General features: G+C 38.1%; 4 protein-coding genes across 5 annotated transcripts; 3 read left to right on the top strand and 1 right to left on the bottom strand.

The window, feature by feature from the left end:
- Positions 1–672: 672 nt before the first annotated feature.
- Positions 673–3,958, top strand: LOC119988530 (pentatricopeptide repeat-containing protein At3g24000, mitochondrial). Its single transcript, XM_038833590.1, has one exon. The coding sequence runs from the start codon at positions 680–682 to the stop codon at positions 3,857–3,859; it is 3,180 nt and encodes a 1,059-aa protein (XP_038689518.1). The 5' UTR covers positions 673–679; the 3' UTR covers positions 3,860–3,958.
- Positions 3,959–11,529: 7,571 nt separating this feature from the next.
- LOC119988615 (GRAS family protein RAD1-like) lies at positions 11,530–13,961 on the bottom strand. Its single transcript, XM_038833714.1, has one exon. The coding sequence runs from the start codon at positions 13,924–13,926 to the stop codon at positions 12,331–12,333; it is 1,596 nt and encodes a 531-aa protein (XP_038689642.1). The 5' UTR covers positions 13,927–13,961; the 3' UTR covers positions 11,530–12,330.
- A 2,101-nt stretch (positions 13,962–16,062) lies between these two features.
- LOC119988723 (nuclear transcription factor Y subunit C-2-like) lies at positions 16,063–18,308 on the top strand. 2 transcript variants are annotated; one of them, XM_038833874.1, is made up of 3 exons: positions 16,072–16,173; positions 16,252–16,317; positions 17,035–18,308. In XM_038833874.1, exon 3 carries the CDS (start codon positions 17,096–17,098, stop codon positions 17,897–17,899), a length of 804 nt encoding a protein of 267 aa, XP_038689802.1. In that variant the 5' UTR covers positions 16,072–16,173; positions 16,252–16,317; positions 17,035–17,095; the 3' UTR covers positions 17,900–18,308. The 2 variants fall into 2 exon arrangements, with proteins under 2 accessions (XP_038689803.1, XP_038689802.1); XM_038833875.1 differs by lacking the exon at positions 16,252–16,317 and having other exon boundaries at positions 16,063–16,173.
- An 869-nt stretch (positions 18,309–19,177) lies between these two features.
- LOC119987620 (peroxisomal 2,4-dienoyl-CoA reductase) lies at positions 19,178–23,393 on the top strand. Its single transcript, XM_038832525.1, has 5 exons — positions 19,178–19,490; positions 20,279–20,438; positions 20,770–20,939; positions 21,009–21,231; positions 22,884–23,393. Exons 1-5 carry the CDS (start codon positions 19,305–19,307, stop codon positions 23,036–23,038), a joined length of 894 nt encoding a protein of 297 aa, XP_038688453.1. The 5' UTR covers positions 19,178–19,304; the 3' UTR covers positions 23,039–23,393.
- Positions 23,394–23,891: the final 498 nt, after the last annotated feature.

Raw genomic sequence — 23,891 nt, forward strand, 5'->3', positions numbered from 1 at the left:
GGTTCTCTTAGTTTGTTGATTTGCTTGTATATAGGCAATAAACTTACCATCAAACTAATAAAAAAGTTGAAGATTTAATATTATGTGAAATGAAGAATAAGGGTATATTAGAATTTTTTTACAAAGTTTTTATGTAATTATAGTGATTGTATATATTGATGGAGAAGACATCTTCAAACAAGATCCCACATGGAAAATATGGAAGAAAAATGAAGGGTTTATAATGAATTGGATGGATATGATCTCGTTCATTCTACCTTTTGTAAAAAGCTGTCGTTAACCCATTCAATGCATGGGATGATATTATATATTTTAGTTATCAAAAATTCTTGAATTAAGTTGATGCCATCAGAAATTCACACCACATGCATGTCAACCATATTGTTCGATTTGAATTTACCGGTTCCCATGAATACATTGTGCTCCCACGGTTTTAGGGGTAGTCCCATTTTTGGAGGCCTGAACTGGTCCCATTGTTGGAGGCTTGAAGTGGCATGCTGGGCCGTGCTGGAATGGCTAAGATTTGTTAATTCCAACTGTATACTAAGCCAGGGCCAGAGCCAGAGCCAGAACCCAGCCCAGCCCAAACAAGATTTCTAGATCCACAACCCATCAAGAGAGATTGAACTAGAACAATTTGCGATCCAATTCACATTCTCACAAGGATTAACTCTAAATTATGAGAGTAGCGTCGGCTCATTTAGCAAGAACATACCTTAACGGCTCAAGCGAAAAAACAGAGTTGGTTAGGTGCTGCTGGAGAAAGCTCTCTGCTTTCAAACACAGTCACCCACCACCCATCTTTTCCCGCCAATGCCACTTCAAGCAACAAGAAGAGCCACTCAATTGGACAACTCCATGCCTAGAAGAACCCACAAACCGTGGCTTTCTCTTCTTCTCAAACCACCCGAACCCGGAAGTCTCATGCTTTCATGAAAAGGGTTTCTCTCAAATCAGCTGCGAGACCATAGGGAGAGCAATACATGGGCTTTGCATAAAGGGTTTGGTTCATCTTAGTGTTTTCTACTCAAATACTCTGCTAAACATGTACTCAAGGTTTGGCCGTATAGGATATGCTCAGTGTGTGTTCGATGAAATGTCTGAGAGGAATGTGGCTTCCTGGAATAATATGATGTCTGGGTTTGTTCGATTGGGAATGTATTGGGATGGGGTTGTTTTCTTTTGTAAAATGTGGGAGCTTGGCATAAAGCCTGCGGGATTTACGATTGCTAGTTTGATAACTGCTTGTGCTAGGTCAGGGTGTATGGTTAATGAAGGGTTCCAAGTCCACGGTTTTGTCATTAAATGTGGCTTATTATGTGATGTTTTTGTGGGAACTTCCCTTGTGCATTTTTATGGGCAATATGGGTTTGTTTCAGATGCTAGTAAACTATTCGAGGAGATGCCGGATAAGAATGTAGTTTCTTGGACTTCACTGATGGTTAGTATTTTTGATGACGGAGATCCCAGAGAAGTTTTGAATATTTATCAGCGTATGAGGCACGAGGGCCTTAGTTGCAGTGAAAGAACGTTTTCGACGGTGATTAGTGCCTGTGGATGGGTTGAGGATGAGATCTTCGGTTATCAAGTTCTTGGCCATGTTATAAAATCTGGATTGGAAAGTAATACTTCTGTGGGAAATGCTCTCATTTCCATGTTCAGTAGTTTGGGTAAAATGGAAAAGGCTTCTTATGTTTTTGGCCTCATCCCTGAGCGTGACACAATATCTTGGAATGCAATGATTTCTGCTAATGTTCACAATGGTCTTTATGAGGAGTCGATGAGATATTTTCAATGGATGCGCCGTGTTAATCAGGAAATCAATTCCACTACAGTTTCAACTCTGTTGTCAGCCTGTGGTTCTGTGGATCATTTGAATTGGGGAAAAGGATTTCATGGTCTAGTTGTTAAGTTAGGAATGGAGTCAAATGTTTTGGTATGCAATACAGTTCTTTCTATGTATTCCGAGGCTGGGAAATCTGAAGATGCAAAACTGGTGTTTAATGGAATTGCATGTAGGGATTTGATCTCATGGAATTCCATGATAGCCTGCTATGCCCATAATGGAAGGTGCCTTGATGCCTTAAATCTGTTGGCAAAAATGCTATGGGAGAGAAAGGCAGTGAGCTTTGTGACTTTTACCAGTGCCTTGGCTGCCTGTTCGAACATTGAGTTCCTCTCAAAGGGCAAGATTGTTCATGCCTTTGTAATCATTTCAGGCCTACACAAGAATGTGATTGTTGGAAATGCATTGATTACCATGTATGCAAAGTCTGGTTTAATGGTAGAAGCTGAGAAGGTATCTCTAATGATGCCAAAGCGAGATAAAGTAACTTGGAATGTACTTATTGGTGGATATGCCGAGAATGAGGAGCCAAATGAGGCGGTAAAAACTTTTAAATTAATGAAAGAAGAGGGCAGATTTATAAACTATATTACAATTTCAAACCTTCTGGGTGCTTGCTTGGCTCCTGACCATCTATTGAAGTATGGTATGCCTATCCATGCGCATGTAGTTGTAATGGGATTTGAATCTGATAACTTTGTGCAGAACTCCATTATCACAATGTATGCCAAATGTGGCGATCTCAATTCAAGCAGCAACATCTTTAATAGATTAGATGATAAGAACTCCATTGCATGGAATGCTATTATTTCTGCAAACGCCTATCATGGCTTTGCAGAAGAAGCTTTGAAACTTCTTGTGAAGATGAGACGTGCTGGGGTAGGTTTAGATCAATTTAGTCTTAGTGAATGTCTTGCTGCTACATCTAAGTTGGCTGTACTTGAGGAAGGCCAACAGCTTCACTGTCTAGCTGTTAAACTTGGGTTTGATTCGGATGCTTTTGTTGAAAATGCTGCAATGGATATGTATGGAAAGTGTGGGGAGATAAATGACGTATTAAGGATACTTCCACAACCCATTGATCGCTCACAACTATCATGGAATATATTGATATCAGCTTTTGCCAGACATGGGTGTTTCCAGGAGGCTAGAGAAGCATTTCATGAAATGCTGAAACTGGGGCGAAGGCCCAACCATGTTACATTTGTCTCTCTTCTTTCTGCATGTAGTCACGGGGGTCTGGTGGAGGAGGGTCTTGCATACTACAGTATGATGACGCAAGAGTTTGGTATCCCACCGGGGATCAAGCATTGTGTGTGTGTAATTGATCTCCTAGGAAGATCTGGAAGGCTCGCCGAGGCTGAAACATTTATAAATGAAATGCCTGTTCCACCATCAGACTTTGTTTGGCGGAGCTTGTTGGCTGCATGTAAAATCCATGGCAATTTAGATCTTGGGAGAAAAGCTGCGGAACGCATTTTTGAGTTGGATCCATCCGATGACTCGGCGTACGTTCTCTATTCAAATATTTGTTCTACGAGCGGGAGATGGGAGGATGCTGAGATTATCAGGAGGCGGATGGGATCGAATAACATACAAAAGAAACCTGCTTGTAGTTGGGTCAAGCTGAAGAATCAAGTGAGTTCTTTTGGGATTGGTGATAAGTCCCATCCGCAGGTCACACAGATATATGCAAAGTTGGGGGAGCTGAAGAAGATGGTCATAGATGCAGGATATGTTGCAGATACAAGCTATGCCTTGCAGGACACTGATGAAGAGCAAAAGGAGCTCAATCTTTGGAACCACAGTGAGAGACTTGCCCTTGCATTTGGGTTGCTGAATACTCCAGAAGGTTCAACTGTTAAAATCTTTAAGAACCTTAGAGTTTGTGGTGATTGCCATTCTGTTTACAAGTTTGTCAGTGGACTTGTCAATAGGCGTATCGTACTGAGAGACCCTTATCGGTTTCACCATTTTAGCGGTGGTCAGTGTTCTTGTTCAGATTACTGGTAACAATGTCTATTAATAACTTCTTTTTGATAGAGGCATCCATTATTGGTTCTTTGTAGCTAATGAGAGCAAGAAAAATACATCATATATGTAGTTTTTCAATTTTGACATCCATATCAAGCAGAGAGCAGTTGGTTTGAATTTGTATGGTAGATCAACATTGTTTTCTTGAAAAATAATTCTATGAAAAGTTCAATGATTTAAAATATGCATTCAGTCTCTGCAATGCTCATGGGTCATGACTCATGACCAAGGCCTGTTAACTGCCGGCCAAAGTGAGCCAAATGCAAATGTGCAACGTCCATATGACAGGATACGGCCACAGAGCCTGTGCTGAGCGCCGGACTCGGCACGATTGATCAGCATCGGATCATCGGGCTAGACCGGCACATTAACGTATTTAAACTTGTAAACGGGTTCTTCTCGAATCGGATAGGGATATCCCTAAACCCCAACTTGGTGAAATTCTCAGCCCAAACACATTGAGATATTGTCCGCACTAGATTACGGGCCCACACGAATTTGTTTTTCATGAACCATCGCTATTAAGACTTAGGCCCAGACAATGCGTCTACAATGTGGGAAGAACTGAGCTTTGTTTATAAACCACTCGATTGAGTTATGCTATACTGATGTGAGATTTTTAGTCTTGCGAATCAAGTGGATAGGGTCCACACATTGCCTTGATACCATGTCGGAATTCTCATCCCAAACACATTGAAAATATTGTCTGTTCCGTGCCACGGGCCAACATGGACTTGTTCTTCACGGACAGTCACCATTGATACTTATGCCCAAGAGACGCGTCTACAATGTGAGAGAAGTTTAGCTTTACTTATATATTACTTTTTTAGTCTTGACAGCAATTAAGGGTATGTCCGATGCAACTATCTAGCGGTTGAGCACCGGACCTACCCTCACATTCAGACTTGATCATGATCATGGAATTTATACATGTGTGTGCAACAACATCAGAGAGAGAGAGAGAAAGAAATTAATGCCAAATCAATATATTAGTATCTTCCAATTTATTGATGATACACAATTTAATTAGCAAAGGAAGACGCAGGAGCAGTCACCAACCTCCAGGCAAGTTCCTACAGTTCCTGATATGTGAACCCCAGGACATGGACGGAGACCAGTTGGTGGGTGCTTCTTCAAACACAACGCTGAACATTTCTGTTGATCACACATATCACCCGGACTCGGATAGTACTCCGGACCGCAAGCTTCTCCGCATTTCTTATCCTCTCCTACTCTTGCTGATACCCCATTGCCCTTCGAGACCAAGATAATCAGTACAACAACTGTCAAACTGTAAAGGACACTGGTTTTCATGTTTGTTATTGCTGCCGATTGAGAACCATTCAAGTGTGTGTGTATATATATATATATAGATAATAATGCACTTTAATATTTTTCTATTTTTTATTAGATGGAATGGTTAAATATGGAAGTTAAAATGTTAATTGATTTATGCAATTAATTAATATCTTTCCATTCCATGTTAATTGATAATTTTATTGATTCATTGTTTTTTTTAGAGAAAACTGAATCATATTAATCAAAGAGTAATAGATTTAGAGAGATAAACTTGCAAGACAAATAGTTCCAATCTAGTTAGCCTATTGCAACTTGGTTGTTACCCTGTGGTGTTTGGATTTAGGGTTTAATCGAGACCCTTTGAAATTTAATATAATTTCTAAAATTTTCATTTGATTTATTTTTCTTTCATTTTGAATTTATAAGCCACTATCTTATAATTTTCATCTTTTGGAAAATTTAAATTATTATCTCTAATTGGACCTTTTTCAAATAACGAATCTAGTAATTTATTATTAATTACGTTTTACCAATATGCGGGGATCGTTAATATTTTTATAAATGGTTGTATCATCAATATTATTATCTATAATAAATTAGTGAATACAATGACGTAATTTGTTTCTTGAAAAATTATTTAATTATTAAAGAAAAATCATAACAAATATGAGCCGTAGGATGAGAGTTAGGGAACAAATTTTTTAAAAAAAGAAATATTTAAAGATAAATTTAAGATCCAACTGTCAAAATGTTATATGTTTTGAATGTATTATATTTCTCTAAATTTAATTGGGTTAATTATACAAATGAGAAAAAGAAAGATGCGACAATATTTAAATAAGTTTTCGTGGAGATTGGATGAGGTGGCTGGCCCCTTCTCTCTATGTAGGGTAAGGACTATGGTGGTAAGAGAGAATAAAATTTTAGAGAGATAAATGAGAGAGAGAGGAGAGGTAGAGTTGTAAATAAGTTTTTTTTAAAGACGGGTCATTTTTCTATTAATATTCTTTTCAAAAACCTAGCTGAAATTCCCGAGTCACATTTCAAAGAAAGGGCTTGTTGTCACATAAATATTTGTTGATTAAATGTCACATCGGTGGAAAACTTGATCGGAACTATATAAAATCTGCCCGAATGAAACGTTATCTTTCGGTGGGTTAATTATACTTTTAATCACCGAAAGATTGGCTTCGTTCACATTTAGCATCGAAAGATTTTTTGTTACAAAGTGGTCATCCATTGTTCCAAAATGAGACAATTAAGGGATTCGGTTAGAATTACTACAGTAATGGGCAGGGTCAATGTTGATGTGGCTTATGGTTGCTGATGTGGCATGGGGTTAGGGATTTGGAGCCTTCTCTCATCTATCTCTCTCTAACTTTACTTTCTCTGTTAACCCCTCTTTATCTTACCGTCAACATGAGCATTGCTCCGACCATCCTTCAGCTACTAACTCGCTGCCTTCCTCCCTGCCCCAAAATCCACGCCTCCGTCACCGTCAGATTCGATTTATGTGTTGTGAACAATAAACCACAACAAATACAAAATATATCTGAGGCAAATACATATGTATAGAAAGATAGAGGAAAATGAACCACCGCCATCCTTCTATGCAGATCCAAATGAATGTATATTCTCTTATTGGATGGGATGGTGGCGAAGCAAGAAGTCAAGCAAATCAAAACTAAAAAGCTAGTGTGTATCTTCTCTTTATCTCACCATGGCTGCTGATGTCAACGACTTTAATTTGTGGCTACAGATCTCAATGGGTTCACAAATGGAGGCATTGGTGTGTTTGAAACTTTATTTCCGGGGCCAAACATGACTACTCAGGAAGTGAAGATTTCAACCTGCTACCAAGAAACTGCTTAAAGGAAGGGCAAATTGCAACGGCAGAGAGGATGAGGGAGCGTGAGGAAGGAGAGAGAAGGGATATTTTCAATTTAAAAATGATAAAAATATTACATATTTTATTGCTAACTTAATGCCACATCATTTTTTTAAAAAAAAAATTCCACCTCAAAATATATTGACCAATCAAATTCGACTAAATCCCACATCAGCGGAAGCCTTGCCCGAAATTGTACCAATTCTGACCGAATCCCCTAATTATCTCATTTTGGAACAATGGGTGACCACTTTGTAACAAAAAATCTTTCGGTACTAAATGTGAATGAAGTCAATCTTTCGGTAATTAAAAGTATAATTAACCCTCTTTCGGTACTATAATAATGTATAATTAACCCAAATTTAATTGTTTGGTTCACCGGTTGATAGTCAGGTGCATAGTGCACCAGATCGACCAACCCTGACACTCGGATTTGATCATGATCATAGAATTTATACGAGTGCGCGCAACAACATCCGAGAGATATATATATAATGCGAAATCATTTTATTATTATGCTCCAATTAATAGATGATAACACAATATAATTTAGCAAAGGAAGACGCAGTTGCAGTTACCCTCCTCGTCGCATTCTCCTTCACTTCCTTTTATTTCAACCCCAGGACATGGACGGAGACCTTTTGATGGGTGCTTCTTCAAACACCACTCCGAACATTCCTGGTCATCACAAGACCCCGGAATACCCAGTCTGGTGTCATAGCAAGCTTCTCCGCATTTTTTTTTATGTTCTTCTCCTGCTGCTGCTGCTAATACCCCATTGCCCTTGGAGAGCAAGATAATCAGTACAAGAACTGTCAAACTGTAAAGGGTAATGGTTTTCATGTTTGCTATTACTATCGACGGTTAGCTGGGTATCTGGTGAGGCTGAGAACCAGTAAGTGTGTTTATATAAACATAATTATTATCCCATGCACTTTAACATTTTTCTTTTTTTGATTAGAAGGAATCGTATCAAACTAAATATGGAAAGTTAATAATGTTGATTTATGCAATTAATAACTTTCCATTTTATGTTAATAGATAATTTTACTGATTAATTGGTATTTATATACTTTCCTTAATATGAATACACATTTTTTTTTAAGCAATGTTTATATATCTTTGCGAACTCGAGGGTTTTGTGAACCGAGAGTTTTTTTAGTGAGCTCAAAGTGGGGAGGTCCGAATAGAGGTGGATCCGTGGACGTGAGGTTGGCGAATTGGGCCTTCATAGGATTGTTGGGCTTCTTGTGCTGGGCCTTCATCGATACTGTCATGCTGATAAACTCGTGATCAGACAGTGGTGGTGGTGGTCTTTTTCTTCCCAGTATTTCAAGATGACGAACTTTGTTGTGGCATGACTTTTAAGCTCTCGACAGACCCGCATTGAAACAAAGAATTTCAGTTTCGATTGTTCTCTGAAGCAGCATTGGCTTCAGTTGCTGTCATGTCTTCAAAGTTTGTCTCGATTCGATTAGCCAAGTAAGTATGGTTTCTCATATTGATTTATTTTTATTTTTTTTTGAAATGTCCACAGGTCACACACACGCTAAGCCATGCCCGAGGGGCATGAAAGCCACCACAGGGGATGGAAAACTACCCAAATCCCAAACCCCTGGTGAGAATAGAACCCTGGACCAATTTTTTCTTCATTTTTCTTGATTTAGTAGATATCGAATCACAAATTAAAGATTCCATTCTTTACCTGGATGCAGGATGCACTGAAAGTTTCCAATTTGTTGGAGCTTTTCCATTGTTACTGGAGCTTGGAGCTTGGAGCACGAGCTGCCTGCAGCTTGGAGAACATGACTTCTCTTGATGCAGTAAGCCTGAGATTTTCTATGGGTTTCTTTTATTTTTTTCCAAATGATACACAAAGCTACTTATATGTGGGTTCGTAGGTATTACATGTGATCCGTAAAAATTCAATGGACTGTACTTTCTGTGTGTTACTCGTCACCGGAAAAAAAATACTTGCAACACATCGGAGAGATATAATAATCCCATGCACTTTAATATAGAGAGATATATAGAGAGAGAGAGAAATATAATGCGAAATCATTTTATTATTATGCTCCAATTAATAGATGATAACACAATTTAATTAATTTAATTAGCAAAGGAAGACGCAGCCGCAGTCACCCTCCTCGTCGCATTCTCCTTCACTTCCTTTTATTGCAACTCCATGACATGGACGGAGACCTTTTGATGGGTGCTTCTTCAAACACCACTCCGCACATTCCCGATCATCACAGGACCCTGGATCACCCCGTTTGAAGACCGGACCACAAGCTTCTCCACATTTTTTATCTTCTCCTGCTATTGCTAATACCCGATTGCTCTTCGAGACCAAGATGATCAGTACCAGAACAGTCAAACTGTAGAGGGTGATGGTTTTCATGGTTTGTTATTACTATTGATGGTTTCTTGCGAGCTAGGGTTTCTGGTGAGGTTGAGAACCAGCAAGTTTGTATTTATATATAGATAATAATCCCATGCATTTTAATATTTTTTTTTCATTTTTTGTTTACGTACAAGGAATCGTATCAAACTAGATATGGAAAGTTAATAATGTTAATTGATTTATGCAATTAATAGCTTTCCATTTTCATAGATGATTTTATTGATTAATTGGTATTTATACACTTTCCTTAATTATTCTCCAGGGTCACAAATACAATTTGTGCATAACATATGAATACATATTTATTTTTCAGCACGATCTATACTTTATACTGTTGTCTACGTCACAGCTTGGACTCCAACTGTTGATGTGTGGGCCGTGCATATTTTTACATCGAACAAAAGTTGCTGGAACCAAAAGTACCTTTGCGAGCTCGAGGGTTTTGTGAACTAAGAGTGTTTCCGTGAGTTCAAAATGATTGTAGATCGTAGCACATTGTGAGCTCGAGATTGGTGCGGTTCTCTCAACCTTGTGAAATTAACAATGATATTCTTTAAAAAAAAAGAGTCTAATGATTGCTAAAATGACATTATGTCAGCCTTACTGGCCGTGACACAGCCCAAAAGAGGCCCAAAGTGGAGAGGTCTGAGAGGGGTGGATCCGTGGACGTGAGGTTCTGTAAAAATCCTTAAAATGGGCCTTCATCGTATTGTTGAGCTTCCTGTGCTGGCCATTCATGTCAAAACCAAGAATTTCAGTTTCGATTGTTCTCTGAAGCAGCATGGCTTCAGCCTTCAGTTGATGCGATCAGAGTCTGTCTCGATTCGATTAGCCAAGTAAGTGTGGTTTCTCATATTGATTGATCGAGTTCGAACTGCATCTTCATTGCTTACGCGTGATTCATCAATTTCTTCTTCATTTTTCTTGATTGAGTAGATATCGAATCACATTGAAGATTCCATTCTTTACCTGGATGCTGGATGCACTGAAAGTTTCCAATTTTTTGGAGCGTTTCCCCTTGTTACTGGAGCTTGGAGCACGAGCTGTTTGCAGCTTGGAGAACCTGACTTCTCTTGTTGCAGTAAGCCTGAGATTTTTTTATGGGTTTCTTATATTTTTTTTTTTTAGGAAATGATACATAAAGCTACTTACCACACATTGCTACGAAGAGCTAAATTTATTAAGATTTGAACTTATGAAAGCTATGCAGAAGAGCTTGGTCTAAATTGTTCATAAACCAAAAAGACTTGGGTAACTTGTAGAATCTCTTTACTTATGTAAAGACTGGTAAAAAAGGCATAGCCATAGTTGGAGGCAATCCGGGACATGAAGTTTCCTTTGAGTGTGTGCTAACTTTGTTGAGATGGTAATGCCCATTGTCATACTAAAGTCTGGAACTTGAAGTGTCTTCTATGTTCTTCTCAGGTGGTGGATTGCAACTGAGGTTCGTTATATTTTGGTAATCACATCTCGTCTACTGAGTGATGCATATCATTAAATTTTACGGTTCCTAAGCAGACGTCAAGGTGTTCGTCATTGTACGATATTTACGTCTATCTCTGAGGTGCTTCATTGGCGTCTGTGATTTTGATTTAAAGCTTTCGTATATTCATTTTCTCTGCTTTTGTTTTCATCTCCTCTATCGCAGGGGAATGATGACTCGAGGGCTTATTTTTCTGCATCTATCCATTTATTCCTATTGTACTTAATACTACACCACCAGCACTATCTTAAGTACGGGGTGATAGGGTGGATACTCTTTTCAAATCCCTTTACAAGCTATCTGCTCTGAAAAGGAAGAATTTGCCACTGAGAGAAGGGTCATTGACTGCAGAGGATAACTTCATTGCAAAGGATTTCTTTACAAGCTTCTTACAAGGGTGTTGGGAAAGTATGACGTACCTGGGTAGGAGTACCATTCCTCTACCGTGGGGCGACTTTTTAAAAGTTGATTTGGAAGATTTGGCCTCGGACAAGTAAATTTCGGTCCCTTTGAACTTTCACATAGATCATTATTCAATAATTATGTTCTAAACTTTGCAAATCGAATTTTGCAGACTAGGCCAACTCTCGCTGATCAAAATGTCATTCTGGTTGGATCAATGGCCTTGAGCTGTGAATTGATTAAGAACTCTTACATGCTGTTTATTTAGTTTTTTCATTCAAAGATTTTGGCAAATATTTTATTGGTGATTCACCGTTACAGTTTACAAATATGGAGAACTGACAATTATGTTCTTTTGAATGCAAGGTGCTTGAGGCATTATCTGAAAGCAAAAGACCTGATATTGAGTTGCTTCTTGATGGAACAACTCTTCTAACTCCTCAAGACATGCTTGATCTACTACTGGGGGATTCTAGTTACATTTGATTTGTGTATGACAAGGTTCAAGCTGATTTATTTATATAGTCACCAAAGAAACACCCCAAATCAGGCTAATGGAGAAGAGAAGGATGCCAGAGTTTCTACCGGCAAATTGGCTTGCTATACTTGTGATCAGTTTCGCCTTGTCAATTCCCCGAAATCCGTGATAATTACTTGTATAAATTATTCATAGAAATCAAAATCACATAAATTCTGTTGGATTGTATATGAGGTTGAGGATTGAAAGATTGTGATCATTTATAAGATATTATTCTGAAGGGTTACTGCTCATGCAAGTACGTACCATTTGTTTGAAGGAAGATTGTGCTTTTGATTGATTTCTAGCAAAGTTTGATAAAGAATTTGACAAGTAGTAAAGCTACAAATATGTAATACAACAGTGCCAATGGACTTCCTTAGACATCCTTGGACAATCAAAATGATTTCCATGAGCCAGTCTATGAAGATTTTTATCACAAGAAGAGTCTATGTAACTAATGATTAATGTTGTTCACTTGCCAAGCAGAAGCTAGCATTATAGGCCTATCTTTCCATCCAAGGAGGAGACAACCTTTCTCCAAAGACAAAGTATACCCATCACAACCATAAACAGATAGCAGCATCCTTGCTTGACTCATACACTTCAATCCCATTACATGAAACCCGGCTCGCCCTAATTGCCTTCTCCATTGATCTGCTCTTTCATGCCTTTCAATCCTATCTGAACCTTCATAAGCTACAATGTTGCGGATTTCCTCTGCGAAATGAATCCTCTCCATCTTCAACCTCTGTGGACTATTTCGTGGAAGACTAGCCTCAAGCGAATCAAAAATCGCAGAGTAATAGTGTAGTGACTCCAGAAATCTTCCAAGAAAGAAAGGTCCATTGTGGTTTGCATCTTGTTCCACAACTGTAAGCAATGTTGGCCCTAATTTCTTGATTGCCTGGAGAATAACCTTAAGAGAGCCTCTACTCTCTTTCACATACTTATGCAAGTGCATAATACCATTCACAAATAATGCCTCCCCTTCTCTCAAATTTAACTTTTCTCTGGTTAAAAGTGATGGAGTTAAGGGCTCTGATACCATGTCGAACTCTAGAGAGACACCTTGTGATTTAGCATCCTCGATTAGGCCTTTCATGCTTGCTCCGAGTTCTGATAAATTCTGTTCCATGATCAGTCCCGTGATCCGGATTTTCGGGGGACCTTCTGGCCTTGAAGCCAGTGTCCTTATAAGGGAAGGCCATTGAAGTGCGTGCTCCATTCCTAGATCAATTATATGCAATGAGTCCTTACCTTGAGCAGCTTGAGATATAGCTTCATTTGCTGCCATGAACCCAAAAGCAACATAAGGAGTTGTTTGATAAACAAGCTGAAATGCTTCCATTTTCTCCTCTCTAGTGATCAAAGACACATCCATTCCACCATTTGTGAATAACCCATTTGGATTGACATTTTGAAGAAGGGATAGCCTCGATTTTAACCCGGTTGCAAAGCAATACGCTACGCGCTGCAATGAATCTCCCCAGGGACTTGAAGATGCACAAACTTGGCCTAAAATGGAGTCTGCAAGTTGGGTATCTCTGCAACCGACAGCCTCAGCACAAGCCAACAACAAGTGCACCAGATGGAGCCCTTGATCCACACCATGAGTACTACTCACTTGTTCTATATTTACACTAGGAGGCAAAATTTCAGTGCTGCCAGCAAGATCTTCTTCACTAGAGCCTCTCATCTCCATTAATAACTCATCATCTCCTTCCAACATTGAAAAAACTTCCATCTCCATGTCATCTTGATTGAAATCTTGGTGCTCGTCCGGGGACTTGTTATCGTCGTTTCGATCATCATCGATGTTGATGAAGCTGTCAATCAATTCATCCACCTCAGAAGTGGCTAAGTGATGATTGCTCGAAGTATGAGGAGAAGGAGAAAACAACTCAAAATCATTGATCATAGCCTCCTCCATGAGTGACTCATCACTTCCATGTTCTTGCTCAACTCTTTCCGGACAAAACCTTCTAATGGCAAGGTCTTGGTTGAGACTGTCATGCAAGGGGAAGGAGAGCCACCAATTCATAGCTTCCATTGATGTTTCTTTGAGGAATTAAAGACGGGTTTGGAGTTGGGTTTCTTGGAGTAAAAATGATGAGAGTTTGGAGTCTTATTAGTCACATAGTGTAAAATATATATATATATATATTCCTTCAATCAATTAATTATTTTAAAACAAGAATATTCTTTCGGTAATAAATTCCACATTTTTGTCATTGATTTATGATATAAAGGATGATCCTACAATATTAGCTGTCAAGGTTAAGTATCCTAGGAAGGGATCAAGCAATGCCAACCCTAGCATAGACATTGAACCTTCAAGACTAGACAAAGCATATTTGGTAAAAATCTAAATAACTACAAAGCTTTGTTGTTAATTTTTTTTAACACCACATGTAATAAATAATACCTTCTTTGGCAGGGAATAAAACTTTAGAGTTGGGACGTCCAAATTTATTTCTTTAACCATGTTAACATCCTGTAATTTACCTAATTTATATAGAAATCTAGGCTTAGGACGGATGCATGCCGCTAAAGTCGAGAGTTTGAACCAATTGGACGTATTTTCTTGAGATTTTTATGGTCTCGTGAGCTTTTGGCTCCCTTTGAATAAGGATTAGGAGCCCCATTTTCATTTGCATTCCTTGAGGTTTTCATGATATTATGGGTTTTGACCCATTTTCATCTCTTGGACATGTTGTCAGCATAGTGCAAACTGTTCTAGTGATCTGAGATCTCAGATGTCCGAAGGACATTCTGAGTTGGATGGCTCTTCGGTGATCCAAAAAAAACATACGTCCCCATATTACAAATTTTTACATAGAGCTAAGTATATTTGCAATTTTTAACAAATTCTTTGGTCAGGAATTGAAGTTTCTAATGGGAAAATCCAATTTAGTTCTTCAATTATATTTTTTTTTTTTGCAATTTACTTGGTGTTTGGAGATAATAGGACTTCCCATAGATACACAATTTTTTTCACCAATTCCACCAACAAAAGTCTAAAGTTCACACAAGTAGAATCAACAAGAAGGAAAAGACTAGAAGGCAATAATATTGGGGGGACATGGAATAAGATGGAAATTAGGTGAAGGCCAAGTGAAAGGGACATTATATTGGTAGGGATGGTGTGAGACAAACCCTTTTTCACTTTTACAATGATTACGAATTTGATTAAAAATGCCGCCCTAAAAAGACAAATAATGAAAACGCACCAAAATTGTTCGTTGGGTATAAATTTGTTTGTCACCAAGTGATTCTCCCTTTGGACGGCCAACAAGCAATGAGACATAAAGAGGTGGCCTAGGCCTTTTATTAATATATATATATGGGGTTTATGTGCCTCTAATTTGTTGTGTAATTTGTGTATACATGTATAGATTCTTCTATGATGAATGATCACATTATTCTAAGTAAAACTAAGAGGGAGTAGAGATTATTCTTCTATGACAGATTATTATCTACCATAAAATTGGAATGATACCCTTCGGCAAGGTTGTAAAACTGGACCGATCATCGAATCGGAAAATTTACTGATTCATAGTTCAAAAGTTTAATCGTTTCGGATTGGAGTTGAATGGAATCAACTTAATACATTACTAAATATATATTTATGAAATATATATAATAACTAGAAAATTATCATATTTCTTAACACTCACAATCGGTATCTCATGTGCCACATGAATTGAGGTTAGAATGAGGAACAATTTTTGAGGACTGTAGCATTGGGTCAAGTGGGCTAGGCTTACCTATTGGGCCTTCCGGCCCATGATCAGCTTCTCTAGGGTGTAGTAATCATTGGCCGGGTTGAGTCTACAAAGAAACACACACTTCTCTGACGTCACGATCTGAGTCATTACTAGATCTAGAAGCATTGTCCACGTGTCCCAACCAGCCAGCGAAAATAACACCGTCTGAATCCCGAAAACACCCCCAAACTTCTTCAAAAATTACGCCTTTCTCGGGTGGTCTGTCATTTTCTCTTCTCTTACCTCACAGTCGCTTGCGTGAGAACCACTCTGATGCAATATTCCACTGGCGATTAGACACGTGTTGAATTCGTTCAACACTTTAGTCAAAACTCTTACTGATTGACACGTGGCGAACCACAGATCCGACCAGAAATTTTTCCTTCGTTTCAAAATGCTTCTCTGTCCCCGCCCTTTTCATCCTTCACTTTCTCCCCCCCCAACAACAAACAACGTTGTCGTTCTCTCTCCTAGGGATTCTATGCAGCTGAAGTGCTATTCCAACACGATTCTCGTGGAGCTTTTCATGGGTGAATATATTTTTTTTCTCTCTGAATTATACTTATGCAGTTTGTTTGTTCGTTTGCTTTTTTTAGACCTTAAGACAGTTATGTTCTAATTTGGCCTCAGTTTGGTTGGTGAGGAAAGTAGAGTGAAGAGAAGATATAAAAGAAGTTAGTTTTAATGAATATTTTTGAATAATTTCAATTGGGTATTTTCAACTTATAATTTCTGCTAGAAAGATGAGATCTTTATGTTCGATTTTGATATTTTCATTGGTTTGCTATGGGATACGGTAATGGGAATCGGGATTTTTTGGATAAGTAATGTTAGTGATTTTGTAATCTTTACATGCGTGATTCTGCTCCCCCCCCCTCCTTTATGATTGGTACTGTTTTGATGTTTGATTAAGGTAAATGGATATCTTTATATGCTTAATTGTGGGATACTCTTGAGCTTGCAATTTGTTTCTAGAATTTTGCATTGCTAAAAGAGTTGAATTTTCTGTGAAGTGCTGATTTGCAAGTTTTTATCATTTTAATATAGATATTATCAAAAGCATAGTAGCAAATATGGAAAACATTAATTTTCTTAGGTCAGATGTAATCTATAAATTTATGACTTGAAAAGAACTAAGTTTTCTTGTAAGATGATTATTTTTCTCTCTGCATTCATTTATTCATTTCTTCAGCAAAATGTGAGGATATTGATTAGAAGCTGTGTAATCAGATCACTGATCATTCTTGGTATAACAGTGTGAAGCAATGGCACTATTTTGCAACCTATGCTTACCGTTATTAAATTGTTTGCTTTTTACCGTATGATGTAGCTTTAAATTCAGGCCAATATTTTCCTCTGATCTTGTAGTCTTCGTTTTCTATGGGTTACAGTATTGTCATGAGAGGATGTTTCTACTTAGAGTAAGGGCGAAATAAACTCATAGACGTAGCCATGGATCATTCGGAACAAACACAGCGCCAACAACGGGAACAACAGCAGCAGCATCAGGCAATGGGTAGTGTAGCTGGTACTGGTCAGATGGCCTATGCTACTCCTACCTACCAAACTGCCCCCACAGTTGCTTCTGGCACACCACCAGTAGCTGTCCCTCCCCCAACACAGGCTCCCACTACATTCTCCAATTCCCCTCACCAACTTGCATACCAGCAAGCACAACAATTTCACCACCACCAGCAGCAACTTCAGATTTTCTGGGTCCACCAAATGCAGGAGATCGAACAAACAACTGATTTCAAGAATCATAGCCTCCCGCTTGCTCGGATTAAAAAAATTATGAAAGCTGATGAAGATGTCCGGATGATCTCAGCCGAGGCCCCCGTCATATTTGCAAAGGCATGTGAAATGCTCATCTTGGAGCTAACTTTGCGCTCTTGGCTCCACACAGAGGAGAACAAAAGAAGAACACTGCAGAAGAATGACATTGCTGCCGCCATTTCAAGGACCGAGGTCTTTGATTTCTTGGTGGATATTATTCCTCGGGATGAGTTGAAGGAAGAGGGACTTGGCATCACCAAATCTACTATTCCTGGGGTGGGTTCTCCTGCTGATCATATGCCCTATTACTATGTCCCGCTACAGCATCCGGTTACACCACCAGTGATGATCATGGGGAAGCCAATTGATCAAGCATCACTATATTCATCCCCACAGCCTCGACCACCAGTTGCTTTCATGTCGTGGTCACAGACTCAACCACAGCAACATCAATCTCAACAACAGCAAAGTGACTCGTGAGTTTGAAGTACCACAGAAGGTTGCAATTGCTTAGGAAAGCATCTGATGGTCTGAGATGAATCTCAGTGTGGTAGATGTAGTGTGTCAGCCGGCGTTTGTACAAAGGGGTTCCGCGAAGTGAAATGTAAAGCAGCTGTATCATCTATGGGTTTGTGTTTTGCTTTGATTGTGTTTGTGATAATTGATTGTAGCCTTTTTCCTCCCATCCCTTTTCTTTTAGCTTTTTATGGTAGATCAAAAGGATGTTGGTTGCCAACTTGCCATAGTTAAGTTTGCCTTTCTTTAACAATGACTGGAAGGGTTTTATAAGGAATTTTGAATTATTGTAGTAATCACATGATTAACTGAGAGTTTCTCAACCGTTTGGTGCATGAGTCTGTGTTAATAGATGTATGAGTTCGCATTTTTATTCATTGTCGGTTGTTGATCGAGAGAATAAATTAATTAATAGGGTAGAGCTTAGGAAAGAAAAAAAAGTGAGGTTTTTTTATTTTTATATGTTGTATGATTAATAGCTTTTTATATACTTCTAAGAATTTGCAAATAGAGAGATTTGCATACATACTTGAATGAATTTATTGTGAATTTATTGTATTGAGGAAAAATAAATATATAGGTGCAAAAATGAACATATTTCAAAAATGTATGTGCAAAAAAGTGTACCCAACGTTAAATTACTTTTTTCTTTTTTCATCGGGGACAGTCTTAATATGCTTGTAAAATTATTTGAGTTCTCTGCAGGATTTGTCGAATGCTAATATCAATGCGATAATGAAAAAGATGATGATGATGATGATGATGGTCGATCTTTTGCGATCTATACTTGGATCTGCTTCTATTTCCATATGTGCTTTGATGATGCTTCAAATTGTCATATCTGTCTTGGATGCGGTTTTGAAATAGATCTAGTTATGTAGATGCAAGTTTTGTTGTTTTCAATCCTACCTCAGTGTGAAGACAATAACTCTTTTATTTTGTATTATGTTTTTGTTTTTATTTTAGAGTCGGGTGTTCTATCTAGTGTTGTACCTTTGGTGTCCGTCATTTCGTTGGTACCTATTGATTTTAGTTTTTGTTTCGTTTTTTTTATGGGTCTTGTCTTTGATGAGTCTCATTTAGGGTATAAAAAATTATCACGAGATGTGATATTCTGTATTAGTTTCTTATTAATGCAATCATGTCTTTTAATCTTCCAAAAAAAACCCTAAATTACTTTTGGGATTTATAATGACAAAAATACCCCAAACAAAGTATTAATTCGCATATTTTACGTGTGTGGTCGGTGTGGCAAGAAGGGAAAAAGACGATTAGACGAATCTTCGGAGAGCATATTATTATGAGTTTTTGACGACAGAACCAAATTCAGACATTGACACAGAGATCATTCCGAGAAACAGAGAGAGAGATGGAGTCGCCATTCAGAGGAGACATATTGAAGGGAAAGGTAGCTGTGATCACTGGAGGTGGGTCTGGAATCGGGTTTGAGATATCCACACAGTTTGGCAAACATGGAGCTTCCATCGCAATCATGGGTCGTCGCAAGCAAGTGCTTGATTCCGCTGTCTCATATCTCCAATCTATTGGAATTCCGGTCAGAATTCTGTTTCTTTGATTTGCAATTCTCTGTCTTTCCTTGCTCTGTTCAACATATCGTTTGTTCGTTTGGGTTTTTCTTTTCTTCCCCCTTAATTCACTTTTCTTAAGTTCTCTTACTTGTTGCCTGCTTCGGAAAGTGGTTCTTACCTGGGTTTACTTACTCCCTATTCTTTTTTGGTTGGTGGGGTATCAAGTGTGGTCGAGTAGGATTGGTTGCCAAGAAAGTTAAATAAAATAAGATCCAAACTGAGCTTTGACTTCATTTCACTTTATATAGATACATTTGTCAGGATCATATTTTGTTGCCGGGATTCAGTTTTTTCAATAAACATTGTTAATAAATTATTGATGTTGCATTGTTGGTGAAATGGAGGAATCTGTGAGAATTTTATTCTGGACCAATATGATATGGATCAATGAAAGTGGCTGAAAACTCTAAGATTCTTATAGTTTATTATTTACATGAAATTGGCAGCACTGAGGGGAATGTATTTTTTGCATCTGAGGTCAATGGTTAACTATGATTTGGTTTTCATATACAGTGATGGCATTAATTTTGTTTCTCAAACTGTGATCTGGGTTTGAATTAACCTATAAAGCTAACAACTTATACGGTTTAACTGGATACGCTTTGTTCTATGCAATAAGCCAAATTTTGTTGATCAATCATATGTGCTACCAGCACATTATGTGGTAATATGAGTTTCCATTAATGGTTTAACTGATGGATGAAGAAAATTGATTATATCTCACACTTGGTCATCTTTGCTGTTCTATTTGCAGGCGGTTGGTTTTGAGGGTGATGTCCGCAAGAAGGAAGATGCAGAAAGAGTCCTCGAATCAACTTTCAAACATTTTGGTAGAATTGATATTCTTGTGAACTCTGCAGCTGGCAATTTTCTTTCATCGGCAGAAGATCTGTCACCTAATGGATTTCGAACAGGTTTTGTAGTCTCACTCAATATCAGATAGTGGAAAGTATTAGTTAATCATACCTTATCTGATACACTCACAACAATTAAATCATATGTGAATACCTTTTTGATAATGAATTGTTAGAAAAGATGATGATTGCCTTGTTTTGGAACCAGTCAGCTTCATTTCACTGTATTTGGCATGTAACTTTTTGAATGTTATTGCTTCTCCAAAAAAAATGTACTTTTTGCCTCACAATTTTTTTGAATGTTTTTGACTGACTGACTAAATACAATCATCAAATGTAGACTGTTTGATGTTCTAACCTAGTTGCAAATTTTCTTAATTACTCTCTGCAGTGATGGAGATTGATGCTGTTGGCACATTTACGATGTGTCATGAAGCATTCAAGTATCTCAAGAAAGGAGGGCTTGGAAGAAGCTCAGCTGGTGGTGGGATGATTTTGAACATTAGTGCTACTTTGCATTATACAGCATCATGGTACCAAATACATGTATCAGCAGCAAAGGTTTGTCAATTGGTCGTTAGTTGCTAGATACTTTTAAGTTTTGCTTTCTGATAATTTTCTTTCAACCAGGCGGCTATTGATGCCCTTGGTAGGAATTTGGCACTGGAATGGGGAACAGACTATGATATCAGAGTTAATGGAATTTCTCCAGGCCCCATTGGTGACACTACCGGCATGGATAAACTTGCACCTCAGGAGATTACTAACAAGTCTAGAGACTACATGCCTTTGTATAAAGTAGGGGAGAAGTGGGATATTGCTATGGCTGCTCTCTACCTTGGATCAGATGCTGGTTAGTGGCACCGTTCTTTCTTTCTTTCTTCCTTCCCTTTTCATTTTCTTTGTTATTTTTGTTATTTGATGTTGAGTTTTTTAAGTTATATTGATATTGGATATTCGTAACTGTGAAAGACTAAATGCAAGAAACAATCTGAAGAATAGACACTTGTAGTTTTGCTTGTGTGACGGTGTGTTTACATTTATGGTAAAGAAACCTACATTATTCGAAGGGCTACAATGGAAAGACTTTGTGACACATATTGAAAGCCTAATACTTGCATAAGAAATTCCTAATAAGATCCCTCTATTGTACCTTTTGATAGAGGGACTAACTCCAAAAATTAGGCACCGAATTCATAGGGGGTAAGGTGACGAAGGAAGACTTCCTAGTTTAATAAGAATAAACTAAAATCCTAAATACTAAAGGCTTCCTTCTTTATGGGTATTTCAAGATGATGATAATTCATGTTTGTTCACATCTAGCGGCATATCTTGTGCTGCCACTTCATGAGTGTTAGAGACCCACACACATATTATATGTCAGTAATATTCCACAACAGAAAAGACTCCCAAAACTAAAATCTCACAAAATTTCTGGGGATAATCGACAACTAAATCTAGCTTGGACCTGTGATCAGCATATGCTAAAAGGAAAGGTTAAATCGTAGCTAGATCCCTTGCTTTTTGACCCTCAAACATAAAGATCCCCCAGATTCCAATTTTGGCAAGGATGCCCCGTCAATTTTGCCAATAGATCCTTTTTGTCCACGTTCAAAATAAATGAGCAAAAAAGTATTTTTCTCTCCATCTCCTTCACAAACATTATCCTATCTTTCATTTTGTGTTCTTTAGAAAACATGAACATAACTTCAAGTGTCCCTTTGATGCACTCTTCCTACGACAACTCAACTTCGAGAGGCACATAATTCCAGCATGATAAATTCCTTATAATGCATAAGTGATTCAGCATAGGTGCAGAGACAAAAGGCAAATGGCTCAAAGGAACACCCTTAGGAAATAGAATAACGGATCCTGTGCATTGTTTAGTGGTTAAGATCTTAGTCTTCGAAGATGAGTATTGATGTATCAGAGGAGCTACACCTGCTGGTAAAGATAAAAAGAACTTGAAAATTCAAAAATCAATGGATTTTAAAGTCATGGATTATTCTGGAACTTATAGTCTTCTCCAAGATAAGTTTGAGTCATAATTATATATTACATTAAGTTGCTTATTATTCTGGTTGTTTTCATTAGTAAAGGTGTTTCTCTTTCAAATTCTTCCCTGTTTTCGCTGATTTCTTCTTTTCTATCTCAAGTTCTAACTATCAATCTAATCTTCAAGGCTCTTTATAACTTGAGCTCTTCAAAAAGTCGAGAAGCAAAAGTTTGATTCTTTATTTGGCTTGTTTCCGTATCATTATGCTTTTGAGTTTTTTATAAGTATATATTTTTTTGCCAATATTAGTGTTTATAGCAATGCCTTGTACTCCAATGATTAAAATTTAATGGAAAAGTATTTCTTGATGTCTATGGGGATTGACAAGATAAGTCTGAATACTTGCATTTCAATGGGGCGGCTCCAAATCTGGAATGGGTTTAGTGCTCTTATCCTTGCCAATTTTCTTCCCTGATAGAGATATTTACTTCTTGACGTGAATTTTGAAGGAAAATTTGTCAACGGGATGACTCTTATTGTTGATGGAGGTCTTTGGCTAAGCCGCCCTCGCCATATGCCGAAAGAAGCAGTGAGGCAGCTATCTCGAGTGGTGGAAAAGAGATCAAGAGATTCACCAGTTGGGGTCCCTTCGAGCAAGCTTTAAACAGAAGCCATTTGTGGGGTTGCTGGTATGCTATATGTTCTTTCAAGGCCTATATGCAAACACTCTTCAATCTGTCAACCACGAACATTAAATCGTACAACTAGTTATTTTCTTCTTCAGCTATAGCCAAGTACTATAAATCACTGATCCAAACTGTGAAGATGATTTTTGTGGTTTCTGCAATCTTGCATTGTTAGATTCATTATATTTCCAATCCCAAGATCTTACAGTGATGGGAATTCCTTGTATTGGGTTTATTCTATTATAGGCAAACATGTAGACTTGTAGTAGAGTTACAAGAGTGCAACCTAAAGGTCACATATTTAACGTAAAGGCTCAGGTTTGGCTCATTTAAGGTTGATATGTATAATAAAGAAGACATTATACCGACACCACAATAATTATCTTAAACTATTAATTGATTTGCTGCCTAATGAATGCTATATGAAGACAAATACTCCATTAATGCAAAACACAAAGTGTTTGTTCTCTGAATTTTATAGCCATTAAAACACTGCACCAATATAAGATGTCAAACAATGAAATGAAAAATGTGCCAAGAAAGTTGTCAAACGAAGGGAGGGATTAGCATAAAACACATATATAGAGATCCGGCTAACGGTAACGCAACCTAGCTTCTTCCTTGATCAATATTGGGCCTGTTTGGGAGTGCTGTCAACTGCGATAAGGTGTTGTGCGGTGCTGTGAGGTGAGTTGGAACGCAAAAGCTGTTTGGCGTGTCACAAAAAACTGTGATGCTGTGAGGTGCGGTGCAACTGAACGCAGTACGAACGCACTGCCAAACATCCACATTGAGTCTCCCCTTCGCGATCTTTGTGGCTAAACCTTCGTA

Source organism: Tripterygium wilfordii, chromosome 21, assembly GCF_013401445.1.
Source record: "Tripterygium wilfordii isolate XIE 37 chromosome 21, ASM1340144v1, whole genome shotgun sequence".
Lineage (NCBI taxonomy): Eukaryota > Viridiplantae > Streptophyta > Magnoliopsida > Celastrales > Celastraceae > Tripterygium > Tripterygium wilfordii.

What these genes read in the sequence shown, in the direction of transcription:
- LOC119988530 (XM_038833590.1), top strand. Translation starts at nt 680, where the DNA reads ATGAGAGTAGCGTCGGCTCATTTAGCAAGAACATACCTTAACGGCTCA.
- LOC119988615 (XM_038833714.1), bottom strand. Translation starts at nt 13,926, where the DNA reads ATGGAAGCTATGAATTGGTGGCTCTCCTTCCCCTTGCATGACAGTCTC.
- LOC119987620 (XM_038832525.1), top strand. Translation starts at nt 19,305, where the DNA reads ATGGAGTCGCCATTCAGAGGAGACATATTGAAGGGAAAGGTAGCTGTG. An exon ending in ACCTAATGGATTTCGAACAG is followed by an intron (nt 20,439 to 20,769) that starts GTTTTGTAGTCT and finishes TACTCTCTGCAG; the next exon opens with TGATGGAGATTGATGCTGTT. An exon ending in TACATGTATCAGCAGCAAAG is followed by an intron (nt 20,940 to 21,008) that starts GTTTGTCAATTG and finishes TCTTTCAACCAG; the next exon opens with GCGGCTATTGATGCCCTTGG.
- LOC119988723 (XM_038833875.1), top strand. Translation starts at nt 17,096, where the DNA reads ATGGATCATTCGGAACAAACACAGCGCCAACAACGGGAACAACAGCAG.